The following is a 22,234-nucleotide window of genomic DNA, read 5'->3' as shown; positions in this document are numbered from 1 at the left end:
GCGTTAGCTGGCTGAAGCTGCGGCGCAGCAGCCGAGGGATGAGTTAAAGCTCTGGTGGGTCACAGCACAGTTTGTTCTTTCTGATTTATGAATCCCATACTTCACGTATGTCTTTGCTTTGCTATGTTAATGGCTTCAGTACCCAGGAGCGTGTGTGTATCTTAATCAGGCACCGGTATATCATCTATGTCAATCATCAGGCAGCAACAATACGCAAACACACGGCTACATTCTCACCCGCTTGAAGAGGCTTTTGCTTTGCAAAATGTAAAGTCAGGGGTATGTCACTGCGTCTTCCAAACTGGACCCTAAAGAGATGCAGATGTTCATAACCAGTAAGGACACAAATAGCTCTTACTTGCCTTACAGTTAGATCAAGCTTATGGTGCATTACCGTGTGAACATTACAACCCGTATTTCCAGCACACTCAGCTCTCATGCATAGATGCCATCAAGCCAGGGAGAAGGAGAATCAACGATGCCAAACATAAATAAAACAATACGCTTCCATGCACGGCAAATACATCTCATCTTGTTTATTACGTACAGCTCTTCTGCAGCTCCTCCCACTCTATTAATAAAATGTCCTTAAGGTTTCAAAGTGGAAAGCTCAGCAGTTGCTGATGCAAAATGACAGCAGCAGAGCGATGATGATTTACGCCACCTACAGATCAAGTCTGAAGGCTTTATTTACATGCTGCAAGACTGTTTGCACGAGGCTTTGCCCAGTTTGGTGCATGGGAAGTCTGGTGGTGAAACAATTTAGTTGCGTTATGAAATTAAAAAGCGTTCTAAAACCTTAAGGCATTAAGTGCTCTTTGCATGCTGCTGTATTACATTCATAAAATACTCAAGCCTGGCTCTAACAGGCTGTAAACAAACTCTTGGTGAAAAATACATCAAACTAAAACTACTGACAGCCTGAGAGAATGCCTTCCAGGTTCCCCATAAAGACTTCATACCAATTATTAGCAAAGCGAGTCCCAGAGAGCACGTAACAGGCTTTACGCTAGACCTTGCGGATGCTGGGGCAGGACTTTGTTTTTTACAATACCAGTATTTACACCGACTATGGGCTTGAGTGATAGGAAATGCAAGATTTGCAGTGAGAGCGAGGCAAATGGTATCATTTAGAAGGGAAGACAGATAAACAAAATTGTTACTACCAAGAAAGTGGGAAGTCAGAGCTGTGTGGGCTGAGTTCTGTCCTTATTTGGCTTCAAGGAATTATGTGATTTTATTCTATGACTCAGAGTTGTTTTTACAGCATTTGCGTCACCCAGAAAAGTTGAATCTGCATAAGACCCAGCATGTTCCAGGAGAGAATATTTTGTTCTGTAATGTGAACTCACTAACAGACACTGACAGCTTTCATGTTTTGCTTTTTTTATTATTTTTGTCATTCAGGCATGAACTGCAAAATGTCTCAGAGCTATCAGGTTGTGTTACCACAGCAAGCACATGCGATATCAGGGAAAATCCTAACGCTTGGAGAATCATTTTACAAATCAGCAACAGTGAATTTCATTTCTTGAGAGAGCCAGAAGCTTTTAGTTTCCTCCTTCGGCCTCTGTTCACATGTGGAAAAACACAGCCTGTGTATGAATTAGATAATGTAACTGCCCCCCTCCGTTCCACCCAGATCTGACCATATTATTTCACTTGCAGAGCCTCACCCATTATAGGTGCCACAAATTAGTCACTGCCCTGAAGTGTAAATGCTTGTATTTTTCCATCTAGGAGGGCTGTTAGAGGATTTGGCACATAATGCTGTAAGGAGATGGCAGAACTGAAAGTAGGTGAGCTCGGGCATTGGTTTGAAGATGCAGCAAATCCAAGCAAATCCAAATTTAGGGCTTTGAAGGCTGGATCGCAAATGCTGCAGCCCTGTGATGCAAATTGCTGATCCAATATTGGCTCACTCTGCTTGTTCAGATGTGTTCAAGTGTTTCTGAGAAGTTATTTTTGTGCTGGCAGGCTTTATGAGAGATCAGGTGGTGTCTGCCCATGCGGCTCTGCGCTTCTACAGGGCTGGAGATCATTTCTCTTCCTGCAACTGGCACGGAGCTGTTGTAAAAGTATGACGCTGACATAAACACCGCTCTGGCTAATTAGACAGAAATGAGGTTGCGTGCCTGCACCCAGCCTGGAGCGTGTCAGTGGCACCCTGCGGATTGGGTTTTATTAACGGCTGTGGAAGAGCCTCGACCTCCCATCCATTGCTCGGGAGCGAGTAACAGCTCGGACATAACTGAAATCCCAAGCAAAATGAGTTTTATCTTGTTCCAGGTGACTCGCATGTGTCTGAGGGAGGGACACTTACCTTTTACCCTCCCTCTTTCCTGGAGAGTGCTGGTGCCGGACGTTGACTGTAGTTCACTGCGTTGCTTGTTTGGCACTGGGCTCAGGCTGGAGGGCGCGTCATGACTCTGCGAGCTGTTTATGTAAAGGAAACTTCATTCTCTTTTCACCTATGAATTTTTTAAAAATTTTTGTTTAACAACTGCGTTTTGTCAGAGGTCTACTTTTGGCTTTTGCTTTTCATTCGCTGAAGTTCTGCCAAGAAAAAAGGCTGAGGCTGAGTAAGGTGCGGTCACCTCAGGCTGCTGCCTGGGAGGGGGAGGCACTGCACTCATCTACTGCTCTCTGTCTCTCTTCTTGTGTCCAGAGGGGAAGAAAATGAAGCTGACATGATTCTCAGATAGCTCATTACCTGAATCCCATCAGAACTGGTCACTCGACAAATTCTTGGTGATTTAATTCCCCCATTTAATTAATTAGTCCCCTAGAAATAATTAGCTCACATTAGAGATGAATTATCTGTTAATTTTCCATTTGATAATTAGTGCTCTTTTAGGCCCTGGTTAAGCTTTCTTGCCTTATGTCAGATTTATTCAAAAGCAGACACTTAAGTCTTTTGAGTTGGGTTTCTGTTAATCTTGTCATTTCCCATTTTATGTTTTGGAAGACAGGCTGCCTTGTAGTCAAGGCAGGGGTCTGATAATGCCAAAGGGGCCTCCTGGAGAGGTGGTTCCTTCCCCATCTCTGCTGTGGACTTCCCATGTCCCTGGCAGAGATGAAAGACAAAAAAAAAAAACCCATCCCAAAATTAATTACAGTGCAAAACTTTGGCCTTTGCAGCTTCTGCTCTGCTGGTGCCCAAAGTCTCTGTGCCTTGTGTTTTTTTATCTCCGTGAGTGTTTGTCAGGCACAGGGCCACGGGCAGTGTCCTCACGGGGGGTTGCAGGAGCGAGGGCTGCCTGCGAGGGCTTTCATGGCGGATGGGGGAATTTTCTTGGGGTCTGGTCTCTGCTCCTGAGGCTGCTTCTGCATTTTATCTACAGATTGGTTCAGTGTAAAATGCAGAAGCTGTCCAGGAAACAGAAGGCAATGCTTCCCCTCCGCCGCCCCCCCGGATGTGTTTGCAAATCCCGGTCTCCTCGGCAGTATGTTTCTGCCAGACGGAAGCCTGCTGGCATTATTTATTAATTTTGCTGCACACAGTGTCATGGTTTCGACAGGAGGGGGGGATAGTCCCCTTTTGATCCATGCTGGCCCATTGCTTCTGTTGCTAGGGCATTTCTGTAGGGGAGGGGGTGCTGTGGGTTTGGCTCTCCCCATATGGTGGAAAGCAGAGAGCTCGGATCTGCCATTTGTCAGGCGAGCACTCAAAAACCTGCTGGTTGTACAGACCTTGGGTAGTGTTGCTTGTGTTAACTGTTGCTGTATGCTGTGGAGCACAGTTTGTCCCTGCATGCTCCCAGGGGAATGGTGGCAAATGCTCTCTTCAGCCTCGCCTGGGAAGGAGGTCGGAGCACTTGCCGGAGAGACTGCCCTCCTCGTGAGCGCTGCGGGGCTGGGCTCCCTATGAGAAATAAGGTGGAGGAGTGCAACGTCTGTGAGCAGTGCCCCAGTGACACCTGAGGGAGTACATTTGGACGGGGCTGGTTGGTCATGTGCAGGCGTGATGGAGGAAAGCCAAAAGCCCAGCTGACTTTTTTATGGAAAGGTAGGCACATTCAATGCTTAAATAAATACAATGTTTAGAGCTCCCTCAGTTGTTGCCTAAACCTCAAGACTCCCAAAGCATTTCTGTTCCTAGGTAGATCAAACATTCAGGCCTGGAGCCTCAAGGGTATTTCAGCATCTGTGCTGCTGACATCCCCTGGCTAACGCCTCATCCTTTTTAGGTCTCTCGAGTGTGAACAGAGCCATCTAAACACAGGTGGTACTCCGCGGCACAGCCCCAAAGCTGTGGGGTGACCTCAGACAAGGCTGCCCGTCCTGTTCCCCTGCCGATGCTACTGCCCCTCGAGTGGGGAAGGACCTACACGTGCTCTTTTCCATACCCTGTGGTGAGGCCCAATGCTGTAGCCCTTCAGCTGGAGACTCTTGGGCAACATGCAGCCAACCTGTAGCACTGGTAGGGTCCCTCAGACCCGATGGGATGCTCTGTGAAAGGCACCTACCAAGCATCTATCCAAAATAATGGACTGAGGGTGTCCCGGCTTAGTGCTTTAATTCATCACTTCCACTGTCTGCTCTTTGTTTTGCAATTTTTACATTGCACTGCTAAAAATCATAGCAGCAGCGCCAAGCAGTGAGGTTTCCCTATCCCATTTAAGGGCAAGGCAAGCATTTCTGTAACACCAGTGAGCCCATTGCGCTGGTAGGAGAGAGAGATCGTGGACAGGCTCTCACCGAGTGTGCCTGAGTGGCTGCTGCAAACACTCACCGAGCACCAAGGAGGGAGAAGATGTGTTTTGGGTGCCCCAGAGGTGCTGCCAGGCACCAGGATGATGGGAGGTACAGCCAACCCTGCACGGTCAGGCACGCTGCCTCCCCTGTCACACACCCTCACGTGCCAAATGTGTGTCCGCAGCACAACACAGTAAGTCTCCGAGGAGAAGCGTGAAAGCTCTACCTGAATCAAAGGGAAATAATAACGGTAGTGAGAAATTCTGGCTAGAACATGTTTTTTTTTTATAAGGGCTGTGGTGTCTTGCAGAGCCCTGGTGTGATTTATTTTTAATGCTGATCATCTAGCCCTTCTTCGCATTTCCCACAGCTCGGCTTGATCAATGTGCTTCTGCAGCATCTCCCTTCCCCTGCCTCGTATGTGTGGTGTTTACCTCCTCGTTTATTTTCTGTTTCTTACCATACATGCAGAGCAGATGTTTCCGACTCTCTGTTATAACTCAAATCCAGTTCGGTAGCTCAAACAACTTGTTGCAACGCACTTGTTGCTAAAGTGCAGCTGTTGTAGCACAGCTTTTCTGACAAGTGCAAAGAGGGCTTTCCCCCTCCTTCTGCAGGCTCCCATGAACTGGATGCAACCTGCACAGCATCCCTAGATGCAACCTAGAAATGGTTAAGGGATTTGCAGGCTGCAGCTTTTCTGCTATTGAGCTAGCAGGAGTAGAGCTTTCTCTTCACGTTGCCAGTTGCTAGGCTTGGGACTCAGCTCCAAGCCTATCTGAGAGCTCAGTACTCGCCCTGCTGCAGAGGAGCTATTTCCTCCATCACTGTCGGTTTGACGTCTCAGAAAAAGCTGTTGCACCCCTTCTCCCTCAGGTACCGTGGTCTTCTGCAGCTGGCAGGAAACGAAGCCTTTTGCGTGAGCAGAAGTGCTGCACTTCTGCGATCCATAAATACACCCCAGTGTAGAGGATTTGCCATGTTTGCCTGTAACACGGCCACGGGGACTTTTTTGGCGACAGCCAGGGTTGGCACGGAGGAGGTGTCAGCAGCCCATAAAATCACAGGCAGGGAATAAGTGGGAAGCAGAGTATGTGGGTGTAAATGTGTGCTTATCTACCGCAGTGGCCATTCCCCTCCCTCCCCCAAGCTCTGCCAGCTTTAATTCTCTTAGATCTGTGCAAAAACTTTGCATATGTTGGGTGGTGGATGTTTGAGTAGCTGCATTACTGTAGCTGGAGAATCTAACCCCCTTGCAGATGAACTCGGTTGAGGCTTGGAGAAAGCAATGTGGCAGACGGCTGCCGTCAGCTGCGCTGGCTGCTCCCAGGGCAGCTCCCTCTCCCCTCCAGGGCACCCTAGAGTGATGCTCGGTTTCTTACCAGAGTTTCATGTGCTCCGTGTTTGGGCTCCCTGAGTTTCTTTGTCCTTTACCCGTGACACATCCTTTCTTAGTGGTCCAGCACATGCCGTTCGGGTGCGCTGTAACATGTGGGGAAGCTTTTACTCATGCAGCTGCAGGGAGGAGCACTGGAGACTTTCTTATGCCCCTTTCCTTTGCTAGGAGGGGGCATGGGTGAAAGGTGTGTATGTGGCTGTTTGTACTGTAATGTCAGCTGGCAGGAGGACTTGGCCATAATGAACAGTTTTTAGTAAGTTCTCTTGCTGTGTTTCCAGCCCAGGCCTTGAACTGCTCTGGGCTTGATTATGCAGTGAATGCATTGCCATTACATGCTCAGGAAGGCATGATAAGTTCATTTAACAAATCTTCCACATCATCTGTAAGTGTATACCGCTCTAACTTCTGCTTAGTGTGATGATTATTATGTTATTGAAGTTTATTTCTGATTTGATGATTGGCTCCTTTCCTATCTGCCAACATCTTTGACAGACAACAGAATTATTCTTTTAGCTCTATTACCAGGTAATTACGTCTGCTTGGCGTGACGGAGTACTCCTTGTTACTTGGCATTCAGAAGTGTTAGTCAGGCAGGAGAAAGTGCCATGACAGATAGAGCAAAAATCACATTGCAGCACAGTCATAGCCCTCCAAATGCCTTGAACCAAGAGTCCCAGGGCTTCTGGCTCATCCTCCCCAAGTATCTGGCCCGGCTACAGAGCAGGATCCTGACAGAAGTGCCTGAGTTAAGCGGAGGCAGGTAAGTGATGAACCTACCCCAAATGTTGACGCTATACAGTGGAGAGAAGGTAGCACTGATCCTGTCACAGAAGTGGGAGAGATTAATCACCAAGAGGTAAATAAACTGTCTGGCGAGGCCTGGGAGGGCTGTTGGCTTGGATAACGTATTGCCTGTTGTGCGTTTAGTGCAGAAAGGCTGTTTCAAAAGGTGTTTGCAGTGCTGTGTTGAAGTTCATTGTGCATTGCCTGTACATAGCTGTGCAGGCAGCTTTATTAAGATTAATGGCCTCACTGGCCACTAAGGGGAAATTAAGCAGACCTCACTGCGATGTGTCCTTGCCTTTGTGTGTGTACTGCGCAGCCTTCCCATTAGATAACAAGGAACTGCAAGTAGTCACTGCCTCGGGCGGCAGTCTGTGGAAAGCATGGTGTAAGGACTTAAACAGGAGACAAGCAGCTCTCTGTTTGTTACACAGGATAGAAATGACCCCGCAGATGCCAAAGGGCTGGGGCAGAGCAGCTCCCCAGCTGCTCTGGGGGATGAGCCCGAACCCTCCCAGGGCTCCCTGGCTGTGCATGCCCACACCACTGGCACCCTTGGGCCAGCTTCAGCAGGGAGGGCAGGTTGGCTGGTACGCGTGCTGCCAGACTTCACTTTCCTCGGCTGCTGGTGGGATGGGTGAGCAGCAGCCGCCTGCTGGGCCGCACGCCGGGCATGGGCGGTGATGTAGTGCAGCCGAGGGCTGCTCGAAGGCAGAAGTGAGGGCAGGGCTTCCCGCACCCCGCAGAGAAAGACAGGTGATGCAGCCCCTGTTCAGGCTTCACCAGCAGCGGTTCGTCCCTGAAATGAGACGTCTGAGCGTGGCCGGCCAGCTTTAGTTGAGGCCAAGAGTCACAGCGCAGATGTGGGGGATGTAGATTCAAGTTCCTCTTCAGCTTTAGTTAATAGACACCTGAGCCCAGCTTCCCTCTCCCTCCCCAAGGCTGCTCTGGGTATTGCGGGGAGTCAGCCCGTAACCCCAATGATGTTATTCTTCAGCATTGCATCCATAGACATGTATTGCAATGGGAAGCAGAAACTTGTTTCCCAGCTGAGCGCCCGGCCCCTCGCTGCAGAGCTGCTCCTGCTGCTCCTTTCTTGCTGGAAATGTTACTGTTTGATTAGCACGAGTGAGACGTGAAACCACATCTGCTGTATGGTCTGGGAGAGAACCTGTGAGCTGGTGTAAAAGCCAGTGGCCTGGACAGTCTTGGAGAGGGTCTCTGTCCTGCCCTCACCAGGCAGTGGGAGGATTTGACCTTGATGGAGCTACACTCCATCCCCTGGGCTCCTTGTCCCCTTTGCACGGGGTCTGCGTGATGTCTAACTGTGCTGTCGGCCGAGGTTTGGGCTGACAGACAAATATGCTAGCTTGTGGTTTGCTGTGTGCTGCATCTGCTTCAGTCTCCCTACCCTAGAGTGTGCTGTTCCCTTTCAGAAGATGCTCCTGCTGCGACTGCGGGCTCCTGGGCTTCTGCTCCTGCTGCAGGCCTTGCCCATCCTGCAGCAGCTGGGCCTGGGCTTCAAATCTGGTGCCCACCTTGATCCTCTCCTCTTTCTGCTGCTTCATTGGCTTCGCTTCTTTACCCTCTCTGTGGGTAGCAGCTTTTTGGTGGCTATTTCTTGCCAAGCACTGGTGCTGGCCACCTTGTCTCATCCCTGCTTCCTCCTGCCATGGACCAGGTGATGAAGAGTCCCCCAGAGTTGCTCCTGGAGCCAGCTGAGCTCCGACATCGCGGAGCATGGGCGTCGCACATGCCCAACACTGTCTGTGCTCTCAGTCCATGGGCAGGCGTCTGTCAGGAAACTATCCCCGCTCAGACCAACCCTGGGATGGCAGCCCACTGCTGGGCGGCGTGTGTGCATGCCTGCGCCCCCGTGGGGACACGGCTCGGGGTGGAAGGGAAAGCGGGGCAGCTGCTGCTGGTGCGAAGCGGCTGTGGCACTCCATGCACAAACCCAGGCCAGCACGGTGAACGTAAAACCAGGTGATGGACTGTTCTTCAGTCTGTCACGTCTTGCCAGGGAAGCTGGTCAAAGCTTGGACAGTTTTATGTACACCCAACAGAGCAAACCCAGACACTCGGCAGAGGCTGCTGAGGGGAACTAGGGGCCAAAATCGGTCTTTGGGGTGAGATGGGTTTATTTCTGAAGGGCAGGAGCCATTTTGACAGCCCAGAGGTGCCATCACTTGTGGCAGCCCTCCTCACTGAGGACACACGGGGTGGACATCGTGGGGGGCACCACAGCAACTCTCTCTTCCCAGGAGTTTCTTGAGGTGGTGTGGGTCTTCTCTGTGCAGTGGGACATGGCACGGCAGCCTGAGGGGGGTGGGCAGGCTGCGAGGGGGCTGCAACACTGGGCAGAGGGCCAGCGACAACGTGCAACCTGCAGTCCCCAGGCTGGGCAGGGACCGACGGCCCTGGGCTGGGATGAAATGGGACTCCTGGGCCCTTGGGCAGGGGTGGGGGGTGGCCCCAGGGGAGACCCCTCCCTAAGACACCTATTTGTGTCCTCAGGGCCCTGAAGCTTAATTCCTGAGCAAAATCTGGCAGCCTGAGCCTCAGTCCAGACAAAAACTAAGCCTCCACCTACAGAAGAAAAGCTATCCTCTCTTCTGAGTGAGGGATAGGCTTTTAACTCCTTGCTTTTGAAGTCTTGGTTGCTCCGCAGCTGCTTCTGCGTCTCCTGTAAGCAACAACATCGTGGCTGCACCGAGCACTATTTCTGGTGGTGGTGCTGGCTGTGCTGAAGTTTCAAACCACAGCACAGCCGCGATGGTCTGTCCTGTCTGCTCGCAGCACAGCAGTCCTCACCACAGAGGACTCCTCCTCCCTGCCCCAAACCTATGCTGTCCGGAGCTGTGCACGCAGCGGTGCGGCTGGCTGGGTGACCACCCTACATGCAGCCTGGGTCCCACGGGGCAGAGCTGACAACAGGAGCTCCGGCGAGAAACGCTGAGGCTGCTGCTTCAAAGGTCACCCCAGCCATTACGTGCACAGAAGAGGCTCAGATGTACAACACAGCTGCTGCTGTGAGAAGAGGGGAAGTATGCACCAAGCTGTGGCTGCTGTTACAGAAGCTCAGGAAACCAAAGCCGGGGGTGGGCGGAGGGGCTCGGGTGCTCTGCAGCACCAGGACCTCAACCCCCTGTGCAAGTCCCATGAATGCAAGCAGCTCTTAGAGGTAAAAAACAAGGGAGCGAAGATGTTCAGCCACCGGAGTCAGGCAAGCAGCTCTGCCTCTTCACTGCTCTAAGGAAGGCAGTGTTTGGCTGGAAGCATCTGGATGTGCGATGCTTGGGATCCAGCTAACCTAGCGCTGGTGTCTAATGGCACGGAGGTGTCCCCAAAGCTGCATGCCCTCGGCTGTCTTGTCATCCTCCATCAGTGAAAGTGGGCCCTGCTGAGGCCCATGATGGCGCCCACAGGTAGGTGGCTAAAGTGGGTGAGACGAGACCTCTCTCACCTTCAGTCAGGTGAGATGAGTCCCACCAGCTGTTTTTAGCCAGCCTTTGAAAGTAAGGAGAATATTTTAACCTGCAGCTGAACCACCATGAGAAGTGGTCCCCAGTGATCATTTAAAATCGTATCCATGTGTATCAGAGATGGGAGCTACATTCAGATCCTTAACCCACTGTCACATGAAATGCCCCTGGCCATGAAGAAGTGGGTCGTTAGAAGCAATCTTGCATTGAGTCTGTGCAGCCTTGCCCTCCAGGGCGGGCTTGTCCTCACTGCCAGCTTGTGAAGCTGTGCCAAGGCTTATGTCCCCAGCACACACCACCGGAGCAGAGCGAGGTCCTCCGATCAGGGTGAAGTCTCCAATTCTTTTGGTGGAAGATGAGATACAAATGTCTATTTATTTTTTTTCAGTGGCAGCATAGCTCTGCTGCTTTCTGGGCTCGGCTCCACCGCTCTTTTGACCTCTTGCTTCTCTGAGTTCCCAGAAATTAAAAAGGACAGGACAGGTCATGAGGAAGAGCCCTTGGTGGCAAAAAAATTAACAGCACAGAGCCTCAGTAGCAAGGTCGGTAGCTTCCAAGTCTACTTCAGCCTGGCAGCCGCAGCAGCTTCCCAGCACTGAGCAGTTGCAGTGTGCTCAACGCTCAGCATTAACCAGCCATGAGTCATGCTCTGAAAAATGCTGAGGTGTGGTTTAAAGCCCAAATGTGTTTCTTTTAAGAATAAATGCAAGTCTCCTTTATGTACCCTCTGGTATTTAAGTTTTTCTAACTAAGACGACTAGAAACTTCTCCTTACCAGGCCTCTTTCTCACATTGTCATGCCCTTTCAGGAGCAAGGGTTATCAGGAAATGAATCAGGATTTGCAAGCGCTGGCAGAAGGTCACGGGAGGCGCTGGGTGGCGAGCTTGGTGCTTCTACAGCGCTCTGCTGAAGCCACTCGCAGGGCGATGCTCCCTGGCCGGCTGGCCGCCTGCAGCGGGAGACTTTCCTGGAAACTGTGACCTCAGTGTGTCTCCCACCCCAGCCCACCCAGCCTCCCCCTGTGCATATGCTGAGATGTTCATATCTTATCTGTGCTGTGGTCTGGAGGTGTACGAGGCTCCTGACCATAGCTGATGCACAGAAATACGCTGCTGTAAGCTGTGGAGCTGCTGCTGCTGGCCAGGCAGGAGGTCCAGGTGTGCCAGCACAGGGTGGCTGGTGAGGCTGTGGGTAGGAGGGCTTGTGATGGGGCAGGACATGGGCTGTTTCAGCCGTTCCTACCTCCAGCCGCAGTAGAAAAGGCCGGAGTTGGGCTGGGCTCTATCGCCAGGCCACCTGCAGCCACTGAGCTATGTATGTGGGATGCTGACGGCAGAGCTGCTGTCAGAAGGTCCTGCAGGAGCTAATAATATCTGTGCCGGTCTACAGCGAGGCTGCCTGTCTCAGCAGCTCTCCGAGAGGTGTTCCCTGCCAGCCTTCCTCCAGCTTCTGCTGGAGCTGGCTTCAGCATCGCTAACGACATCGCAGCTGCTGATTTTGCAATAGGTACCTACTGCCACTGTCCCCCCCACCCCTGTGAGGTGCATACACCTCCCAGTTTAACAAGCCCCCCCCAGTCCCCAACCTACCAGGCCCCACCCACCCGTTGTACTTAGCAGAGGCTCCTAGTGCCCTCCTTAGGGGATGTGTTTTGCAGGGTCCCACAAGCTGCCCCTCTGGGGGAGGTGGCACTTTCCGGGACTCAGTGGTCCTATATGTCCCATCCCCACTGGTCCCTTACTGTGCACGTGGAAGAAGAGCAGCAAGGCACCAGAGAGCCCCAGAGTCTCGGCAGATATCTGGTGCCTTGATGCAGATCAGCCTCTCCTCATTTCTGATGAGCAGATTTAATATTGCTGTGCAAACCAAGCAGCAGGTCTAGTCCCTGGGGAGCTGCCGACTGATCACATGCCAAATTGTCCCCGAGTCCCACGTACCCTCCTTGCGCACTGCCTCCACCCCTTGTCTACAGCCTGCGTGCACCTGGGGAGAGACAAGATTTCTGGTACCACCTTTAGGGCTCTGGTAAACCTTGGGGAAAAAGGAGCTGGGAATAGCGCTTCCCCCTTCTCCCCCCCCTAGTTTTCTCCATGTCCGAAAGGCCAGTGATCTGCTTTCTGCCATCAGACAGGTTGTGGTTTCCTGGTATTCCCATGAGAACCGGGACCTTTGGGGAAACATCAGCTGCCCCAGCACTGGCGAGCGCCCAGCCGGTGCCACTTCTGTCCCCACAAGGTCTCCAGCAGCTTCAGCTCCGTGACGGAGGCTGCAATGTGCCTGTGTGTGGCTTTGCAAATTTCTTTCCTCCTCTGTCCAAAGCAACATGGTGCAAAGCATAGAAGTGCAAAGCCGTGTGGCTTTGCAAATTTCTTTCCTCCTCTGTCCAAAGCAATGTGGTGCAAAGCATAGAAGTGCAAAGCTGGGGGGTTGGTACAACAGTGTGGTGGGGCAAGGTATCCTTCAGGTAAAATCAGTGCTATATGGGTCACCCCCTTCCCTCCAGCCTGCCCTCCAGCACCAGCCTGCATACACGCTGTTGAGACAGACACAAATTTCCTGAGGTGCCAGCCAGATGCCTTAAGACTGAAGGAAAGCCAAAACGAAATAAACCCGATGTAGCTGGGTGCTTTAATTTGCAGGAAGAGCCGAGCAGCAGCAGGCTGGTTCCCAGCTGAATCTTTCCTGCTGTATCAAGCGTAAATTCATCAGGTATTCCATTTCCTGAAGAAAAAAAAGCAGAATAATTCACTCAGAAATAAAGAGTAGAGCTATTTTTCCCTCTGACATGGTGAACACAATTACCTAAGGCATGGGCGGCTGAGATAACTCACTTATTCAGCCCGTGTTCTCCAAGGAAACCATCATCATTCTGTCAGAAAAGGCTTTAAAAACCAATTCACATCCTGAATGCTAAAACATCACCACGTATGGAACCTGTCCTTATGATTTCCACGCACCAGCTGCAGAATCACAAGCAAAACACACTCACAGGCAGGGCAGAGTTCATTATTAGCAAGGCCATATGCACCATGCAAGCTCCTGTGTTTGCTGACCCTTCTCCCAAGTGCTGTTGGCATCTCCTTGCCCTTCAGGCGCAATTCCCAGCAAAGCAAAGCACACTGGCACCCTGTTAGCAGTGTGTGAGCCACACTGTGGCTGGGAAAGTGTGCATGGGGGAAGAGAGTCCCCAGCTGTGTTTGTTTGGAGAGCTCAACAAAGGGAACCCACAAGCCTACACTTGCCCCCAGATATAATCCCATTTAGGCTGCACCCTCCACTCCCTCCTTCTCTGCCATTATCTAATGGGGAGTGGAGTAATGACTTTCAGCAATGCTGTTCGAATGGCAGTGGTCCAATTCTGGACTGTAATTTTTTTTTTTTTTTTAATGGTGGGGGGAGAGCAGGTTGGCAGAGGGGAGAAAGCATCAGTTTGGTTTGTCTGCAATCCCTGTTTTGCTTTGGGAGCTTTAGAGGACAGACACATTCTTCCATCTCTGCTAATCCTCCTCTGATACAGAGGATTTTCCTGCCATTAAATGATAGCTTGTGAGAAAAAAATGCCAACTTTTCGGAGCCCGACTCATATGGCTAATGGCAGCCTCACGAGCAGGAGGGAGGACCCAGCCCCTGCCCAGCTAGGTAAGCAATGTATATCTAGATGATTTCTGTTGGGAATTTTAGTTTTGAGTGTTTGATGTTAAGCTGGTTATGCTCTTCTGTACCAGCACCTATTGCCTGGGGAGATGGGCAGTCTCTTACTGTTGGTGATCTTTTCCCACCTCAGATGATAGGAACCTGCCCTTGGCACAGCTGGTGGGAAGGATGTGGACGAGCTCGTGAAAAGGCGTAGCACAAAGCTGCAGGATTCCCTGAGAAGGTCAGTGGTGGAAGAAAGATAATCGCCAGGAAGGTGCTGGGAACTCCAGCGGGAGAGGAGCTTTTCCCTTCATCTTCCTTTCTAAACATAGAGCTTATTGTGGGAAAATGATGCAGGGAAATGGCAGAGGATGAAACCTGTCTCTGCTCTTCCTGTGTGCTTTTAGATCCCTCAAGTTCGCTTGCCAGACCTGAAATGCCACTCGTGAATAATCAAGGTAATGTTTGCCATCATTTTAAATGGTGAGTATACTCTTATTCTGCATTACCCTGTAGTGGATTAGACAGAGCGTTCGGAAAGGCGTAGGTTAAATACTCAATTATTGCAATCATTGTCTCTTTACGCTTCTAAAAACTCTGCAAACATTTGTTTGGTCTCTCACTCTTCCTTTCAAATACTGGATTACCGCGGTATTTAAAAGAGCAAAAGAGATCATTCCTGAGTGGCATTTTGTTTATTCCTTAATCTCATGAATATTTTTGACCTTACTGCTGTATTTCCCCCTTTTTCTTAAACACATGTCTCATTTGAGCCCCCTCTGTGTCAATGCGTTGGAGGCATCTTCCAGCTGCTGCCCTGTCTGCTGCCACAGTGTAAAAAGCAAGGAACATCCTTCCGGGGGAAGGGGAAGGAGTAAGGAAGGAGAGGCGGGAATGTTTCATGCTATGTTGGTCAGAGGAGATCTGACCAACAGAAGAGATCTGATCTCCTGTGCTCTGAGCTGCAGCTCTCCCGAGGGTTTGGTGGGATTCAGATGGAGGATTTTTAGTGACTTCCATTGCAGGAGGAAGAGGGAGAATTGCCACAAAGACTGCGGTGCCGAGGGGCTCCTCTGAGCTCCTGTTGCCAGGGGATTGTTTTCTAGTTGGATGGTCCTCACATGTTGGTTTTCCATGTACTGCACAACGCAGAGAGATACACTTGTAAATAGACATCTTAGATGTGTACTGTGAAATGCCACAGACCCAGATTTGGCACTAAAAAAACTTGTGTATAAGGAAAACAGGCTAGATACAGCTTGGGTACAGACACTTCCTTTATCAAGTGATTAGAGAACAAGCAGGGAGGGGAAGGAGGGGATTTGGTTATCACCGTGCTCATTCCTACGCTGCACACAGTGTACGCAGCTGCTGGGGGAGGTCTGCTTTGAAGGCCAGAGATGTGACTGAGCTTTGGGTAGCTATAGCTAAACATTGAACTTGCCTGGGACAGTCTCACGTATAGGACAGCCTACGCACATATACCCCTCTGGATGCCACCCTGAGCCCAGGCTCTCGTTTCTGCAGCAACACTTGCATCCATCATTCCCCGACACCTGCGGTTAGGCATTCGGGAATAGGCAAATCCTTAATCTGTCTGGCCCTCAGTTTATGTAACTGCCCAACAAAAACAACATATGCCCCTGTTTGCAAGCAACAGCGTGGACTGGTGCAAAGGGTAGCAAACGAGGCAGCCCCTGGGCAGCCTGCATGAAGAAAGAGCAATCTGAGGCCGGCGCATTATCCCCCTCTTGTCCTTAGGCTCCTCACCTCTTGTCTACCCAGGGCCCTGACTGAAGGGGACTTTCCTTTAGCCGTGGAGGTTAGATAAGGGCTCAGGAAAAAGGAGAAGAACATACAAAAAAGCAAACAAAATAACAACCTGCCTAAAATCCTTTCCACCTCTCAGGAGTCCTTCACTATCATTTATCGTTGAAGTAACGCTGTTTTGCTAATTCTCTGGTCACGACAGTGTGGCCAGGCTTGGTGGGACCTGAATTTTGATAAAGAGGCCACAGCTAAAGTCCTTCTAGGATGTTCCCTCCACATACCTAAATCCCTCTTCTACATGCAATGACCAGGTTGGTTCGAACAGAACCAGGCTGAGTGGCTCCTGGGTTGATGTCTTGTCAATGGGGACCTGGCCAGCAACTGGTTTTGCAAGTCTCCTGCTTGAAGAAGCCACAGGCCACATAAACTCATAAATACAGTACATGTTGCCTTTAAAAAGGATGGAGAAAGGGCAGAGCAATTGCAGTTTGAACTGTAGTTTGGTCTGTACATTAAAGCCTTAGAGGCTGCAAAAATAAAAGCTTGATGCTTGCTGAAGCTGATGCTTCCTGGCATATCACCTTACAAGTCTGTCTTAATAAAAAAGTCCATTAGGAAAACAGCTGTAGTGGGCAACCGTTGTGCTGCAAACTGGTGGGGAGAGGCAGCCCGGCTGCTGGGAGCTTCCCTCTCCAGTCAGCAGGAGCGTGGGGGAAAGCCTGTTCCTCGTCCCTTGGCCCTTGGGGCCAGACACGCACGCGGCAGCAGCAATGTGATCCCAGCAGTGCTGTAATAAAGGTGGCTGTTGGTAAAGCTGTTGGTATCTCATGTCTTGTTGAAAAAAAATCTAAAAGGGTTATGCTTGAGTGGGAGCCAACAAACTGCAGCAGGAAAACCAGGCAGTAGCAACACCACCCTTTCCTGCTGGTGACTACAGGGAGACTTTGCTGGCGTGGCTGCTCATTTTGTTGAGCGGCAGGTAGGATGTGCCTGTGAGAGCAATTACAAAATGAGCTCTGCCTTCAGGTCTTCCTCTCTAATGAGTTTATTTCACAGATGTCTTGTTGATCGGATGTTTTTTTCCCCATAAAAATGCCTCTCTGTGGAGGCTGATGTCTCCTGTTCCTTTCGTTCTTCTCTGATTTCTCCCCAAGAGCTTTCTCCTTTTCTTCCTTGTTGTACCTCCACCTCCATGGGACTAACTTGAAAAGAAACCATAATAGCCTCACATCTCCCATGGCAGGCTGATAAAAGGACAAAGCTGCCGCTCCCATCAAGCATAAGGCACTATGGTGACTGTCTTGAGAATTGGCAAAACAGTAAAACCTGAGCAAGAGGTGCAGAGTATCTCATCTATGATGAGATCATGAAGAAAGCAGTTGAACAATATCCCTTAATTTTTGTTTTTCCTCATGCTGTTCTACCAAAACACAATGGGAATGTGTTTTTAAACACTGTACTGCATCCTTAGCAGCTGATAGTTCCCTTTGCAGTGCTGCACCAGCTCATGGCTCTGGTGGAGAAACGTTAGGTTGAAAGAACAAAGAAAAGAAAGAAGCAAAAAGCATGAATCTGACGTACCCCAGGCAACTAACTGATCTCCCCTGCCCATTGCCAGACTACCATACACTGCCCCCAGCTCTCCCTCACCCAGAAATACTGCAACCCATCCACAGCTGCTGGCCTTCAAAGCATCTCTGCCTGCCCCCCCGGCCAAACCATGTCCCCGTAAGCTTGCAGAGGGACCAATCACAGAGACACCGAGAAATACTTAAGTCTAAGAGAGTCCTTCTCTTGGGGTGAGAAATTAATCAGACATGATGTTCTAGATGACGTGTTATATATATATATATATGTACACACCCCTTCTCAGAGGGTTTAAAAACCCCAGGAGAAGGTTTTGAGGAATCTTTCACGAGTGTTTCTCGGTCAGCACTGGCATACAAGGAGTGCGTGGCAATTAGCCTGGCTAGAAGGGAGGCAAAGACAGCATAATGTCTTTTTCCTGTTGTGACTAATATATTTGCTAACTATGCATCCCAATTCTCTCCTCCCACGCCTCCGTGGGGACGACGTGTTCCTCTCTGACAGTGATCCTTTGGGTCCCGCACGCCCACGCGGTGTGGGCCTGTGTGCGGTCCTGCCCTGCCAACTGCGTGTGCACCCAAGAGCGGAGCTGCTCTGTCCTCTGCGATCGTGCCGGTCTGGGGCAGATCCCTAGCGAGTTCCCTTGCGAAGCCTCCTCTATCAACCTGGACAAAAACAGCATCAAGTTCCTCTCAGAGAGGGCCTTCGGGACCTTGCCTTCCCTCAAATCCCTGTCGCTCAACCACAACAATATCTCCTTCATCACCCCGGGGGCTTTCAAGGGGCTGCCCAGCTTGACCGAGCTGAAGATGGCCCACAATGAGTACATTCGCTATCTCCACACGCGGACTTTCACTGCCCTCAGACGGCTGGTCAAGCTGGACCTGGCGGACTGCAACCTTTTCAACATCCCGGACAGGATCTTCATCGAGCTGCCTGCTCTGCGGGAGCTCTTCTGCTTCCAGAACAACTTCCGGAGGATCCCAGGTGCCATCAGGGGCATGGAGAACCTGACCCATGTTTACCTGGAAAGAAACAGGATTGAAGCAGTAGCCTATAACTCCCTGCAGGGCCTGACCAAGCTGAAATACCTGAATCTGCAGGACAACAGGATAAATGTCGTTCACGAGCGAGCTTTTCAGGGCTGCCAGAAGATGGAGTACCTGTACCTGAACGACAATTTGATCAGTGAGCTTCCAGAAAACTCCTTCGATGGCCTGAGGTGCCTGAAGATGCTCAACCTGGGAGGGAATTTCCTCAGGAACGTTTCCAACACCTGGTTCAGGGACCTGGGGGAGCTGGAGGTCCTCTACCTGGACCGCAACAGGATCAACTACATTGAGGAAGGGGCTTTTGAAAACCTCACCAGCCTGGTTGCGTTGCACTTGAACAGCAACAACCTGACGACCCTGCCCTTTTCTGTCTTCCAGCCGGTGTACTTCCTGGGGCGGCTGTACCTCTTCCGCAACCCCTGGGAGTGTGACTGCCGCATCGAGTGGCTGAAGGAGTGGATGGAGAATTACAGGCTTGTCAGGGATATTCCCTGTGCCTCCCCCTCCTCAGTAGCTGGGATTGACCTGATGGACGTGCTCTATGAGAGATCACCAGAAGGTTTCTGTCTTGACCCAGTGGAGCTAAATGTCACATCCGAAGGCCTGACCCCAAGTGAAGAGCCTTGGTCTACCACAGAGAGCAAGTTCAACAGCCTTATCTCTAAACTCTTGCTCCAGATGGGCCTTCCCGAAGAGGTGGCAAACACCACTGAAGTCTTCAGTAACACCACACAGCTGGATGGGCTGACTGATGGGGTTTCTTCTGGGGTGGGGGAAGACAGTATTGAAGCTGCCTCCTCTTTTTACCTCCTAGCACTTTTTACAGTGGTTATTTTGCATATCATATAGTCCAAGGGCTGCCTGGAGCATGGGTCCTGCTTAAGCGTTTAGTCCCTGTACCTACCTAGTCATTAGGGAGAAGTTTGTATCATGATGGACCTCAGATACATATCTGGCTCCAGACTCTCCTGGGCAGGTTGGTTGGATTTGGCTCCGGATATCCCCAGGAGCTGGTGGGATCTGGTTCAAGGCCGGGTCCCACTCTGGGTGAGAAACCTGCCCTGTGGGGTCTGAGAGCCTCCTGGACAGTTGCAGAGCTGTGTGGAAGATGAGCAATGAAAGAATAGCAGTAAGGTTGAGTTTCACTCAGAGCTGTGCAATGTCCCCTGCTGGGAGCGAAGGGAAGAGGGGTCTGTACGGATGGCGGTGTGGTGCTGTTTATTCCATTGCGCCAACTCCAGTTGACCCAACCATTTGCTTTACGAGAGCAAGATGAGGCAGCAAAACTGGATCCTCTCTTCATATCCTGACAGACACCCACACCCACGGTGGGTGCTGCTGAAGGCTGGCAAGCTACTCCTGATTTCCACCAGCGTGTGCAGGGGGAGCAGGGCTATCCTGGGCAACATCCAGGGATGCAGCACTAGCCCCCGTGAACAGGACAGCAGTATCTGGGGAGGGAGCCTGCCCCAGGTGGGGCTGGGATAGGCACAGTGTTTTGGCCATGGCTACAGACAGGATTTTGATCCTTTCTCTCTCTGCTATCCTGGCACAGGCGCAGGAGAACCAGACCAACCCATGTTTGTCAAACCTTTCTTCTCTGAGGCAAAGCTATTTAAGCTTAAAAGCTTACTTATTGTTGTGGTTTAACCCCAGCTGGCAACTAAGCACCCCACAGCCGCTCGCTCACCCTTCCCCTCACCTCGGTGGGATGGGGCAGAGAATTGGAAGGGAAAAAGTAAGAAAACTCGTGGGTTGACATAAGAACAGTTTAGTAATTGAAATAAAATAGAATAATAATAATGATGATAATAATAATAAATTGTACAGAAAAGGGAAACAACAACAACAAAAAAGAGAGGAACGAAACCCATGAAAAACAAGTGATGCAGCCACTCACCACCTGCCGACTGACGCCCAGCCCATCCTGGAGCAGTGATTGTTGCCCCCAGCCAACTCCTCCAGTTTAGTTTATATACTGAGCATGATGGTATGGAATAGCCCTTTGGCCAGTCTGAGTCAGCTGTCCTGGCTGTGCCCCCTCCCACCTTCTTGTGCACCCGGCAGAGCATGGGAAGCTGGAAAGTCCTTGACTGGTGTAAGCACTGGTTAGCAAGAACCAAAACATCAGTGTGTTAGCACCATTATTCTCATCCTAAATCCAAACCACAGCACAATACCAGCTACTAGGAAGAAAATTAACTCTCTCCCAGCTGAAACCATGACACTTATTAATGTTGTTTCAAAGTGTTTTTATTTTTCAATGAATATATTGTTTCAATGAATATATTGTTCTTATTTGTAGATTATTTCATGGCATGACAGGAGGGGCAAAACATGGTGATGACAAATGCAACCAGGCCCTACTAAATATTTTGTATTTCTACCACTAATGTGTACCACATAGCGTGTCATGCTGTAGTAACCAACTATGCCGTCATTTTCTTTTATATGGCATCTTAGATGTTTTATCTTTGAAATCTTCCATAAAAGCTGCTAATATGACCAGAAAGAATTATCATATTTTATGTATCAGAGCATGTTAATAAAATAATTTGATATTTTGCTCACAAAAATAAATTAACTGCTCAAAACCCGTATTTTTTTTGAGATCCTTGAATTACTCTGGTGGGTTTTTTTTGTAAGCTACTCAAATGGGTGCACATGAATGTCCTTTTTATGGTCTAGAGCAAATGGCAAGCTATTTATTGCAGCATAAAGAATAGACACTTTAACTTAGAACTTGACCATGCTTACATTTATGTTAAGTAGCAACACTTTAAAAAATAAGTGACTATATAGAAATACCCTTCTGTGATATTTTAACAATATTAAATCATTATACATGGCTTATCATACTATGATATACATGTTAATATGAAACGATACAACATATACAATGCTTTATTACTGATAAAATGTCATGAAACAGGAATAAAAATGGAAATGAATTAAAAAAAATCTTTCAAACATTTTCCTGAACTTTTTTTTTCCCCAACCCCTGCCTTTTCATGAGCAATTCAACACAAACCTGAACTCTACCCCTGCCCCGGCTTGGTCCCTGCGGGTGCTGGAGCCACGGTGGAAGAGAGGGGGCCGCCCTGGCTCACACTTTGCTAATGTGGTGGTTCAGTATGGGCAACACGTTGGCTAAAACCAACTGAGAGTAGCTGTCCTTGCCTCTGCCCCTTCCCCCAGCCACACACCGGTGCGTAGCCAAAAACATATGCAAAGGACAGGCCAGCTGAAGATGGACTTTGGGCATAGAGCAGCTGAAAAAATGGTGGGTAACGTACAAATTTATGACAAAGACCTTTTCTTAGCAGCTCCTGTGCCCTCTTAACATCTGTGATAGTCTGAGGGAATAGATACACTTTTTCAAAAAGGGCTCAACGTTTCAGCAAAGGTGCCTTGGGTTGGGTCTGTTCACACCGTCCAGGCCATGAGCGAGAGTTGATGGCCTCGGCCTCAAGCAGCACTGGCACCCCAGCATGTCTGTGAACAACCCCACGATGGTCCCACAGACCGTAGGGTAAACAGCTCCGGAGAAAGCCAACATCAGCTCACATGCAAAATGACTGTGTGCTCCTGAACCACCGGAGCCGCTGCTGTGTGAAACAGGGACGCTGCTTTGATGCCTGCACCTTTTGCCAGCAAAAAGGTGGCATCTCCAGTGGCTTCAAGACACATGCCTTGGGGCAGCCTGCTTTGGTCTGCAGCGCTCTATCCAAAAAGATCTACTGCTTTCTAGTTAGCACCACAGATTTCTAGGGGAAAGCTGAGTACAGGGAAAACCAAACCCTCCCTGTTGCGATGGCTCCTC

The 22,234-nt window shown here is 50.0% G+C and overlaps 1 protein-coding gene across 8 annotated transcripts; it reads left to right on the top strand.

Moving 5' to 3' along the window:
* Positions 1-3,060: 3,060 nt before the first annotated feature.
* Positions 3,061-21,011, top strand: NYX (nyctalopin). 8 transcript variants are annotated; one of them, XM_087758800.1, is made up of 5 exons: positions 4,031-10,308; positions 13,884-14,005; positions 14,151-14,243; positions 14,410-14,460; positions 17,864-21,011. In XM_087758800.1, the coding sequence occupies exons 4-5, from the start codon at positions 14,439-14,441 to the stop codon at positions 19,258-19,260; spliced, it is 1,419 nt and encodes a 472-aa protein (XP_087614926.1). In that variant the 5' UTR covers positions 4,031-10,308; positions 13,884-14,005; positions 14,151-14,243; positions 14,410-14,438; the 3' UTR covers positions 19,261-21,011. The 8 variants fall into 8 exon arrangements, with proteins under 8 accessions (XP_087614928.1, XP_009466825.1, XP_087614926.1 ...); XM_087758799.1 differs by having other exon boundaries at positions 10,754-14,005; XM_087758798.1 differs by having other exon boundaries at positions 4,031-11,029; positions 11,175-14,005.
* The last annotated feature ends 1,223 nt before the right edge of the window (positions 21,012-22,234 follow it).

Source organism: Nipponia nippon, unplaced genomic scaffold (assembly GCF_047370975.1).
Source record: "Nipponia nippon isolate SJK-2023a ecotype South Korea unplaced genomic scaffold, ASM4737097v1 scaffold_2, whole genome shotgun sequence".
Lineage (NCBI taxonomy): Eukaryota > Metazoa > Chordata > Aves > Pelecaniformes > Threskiornithidae > Nipponia > Nipponia nippon.
Note: the sequence above shows the minus strand (reverse complement) of the source record. Positions and strands in the feature narration are given on the sequence as shown.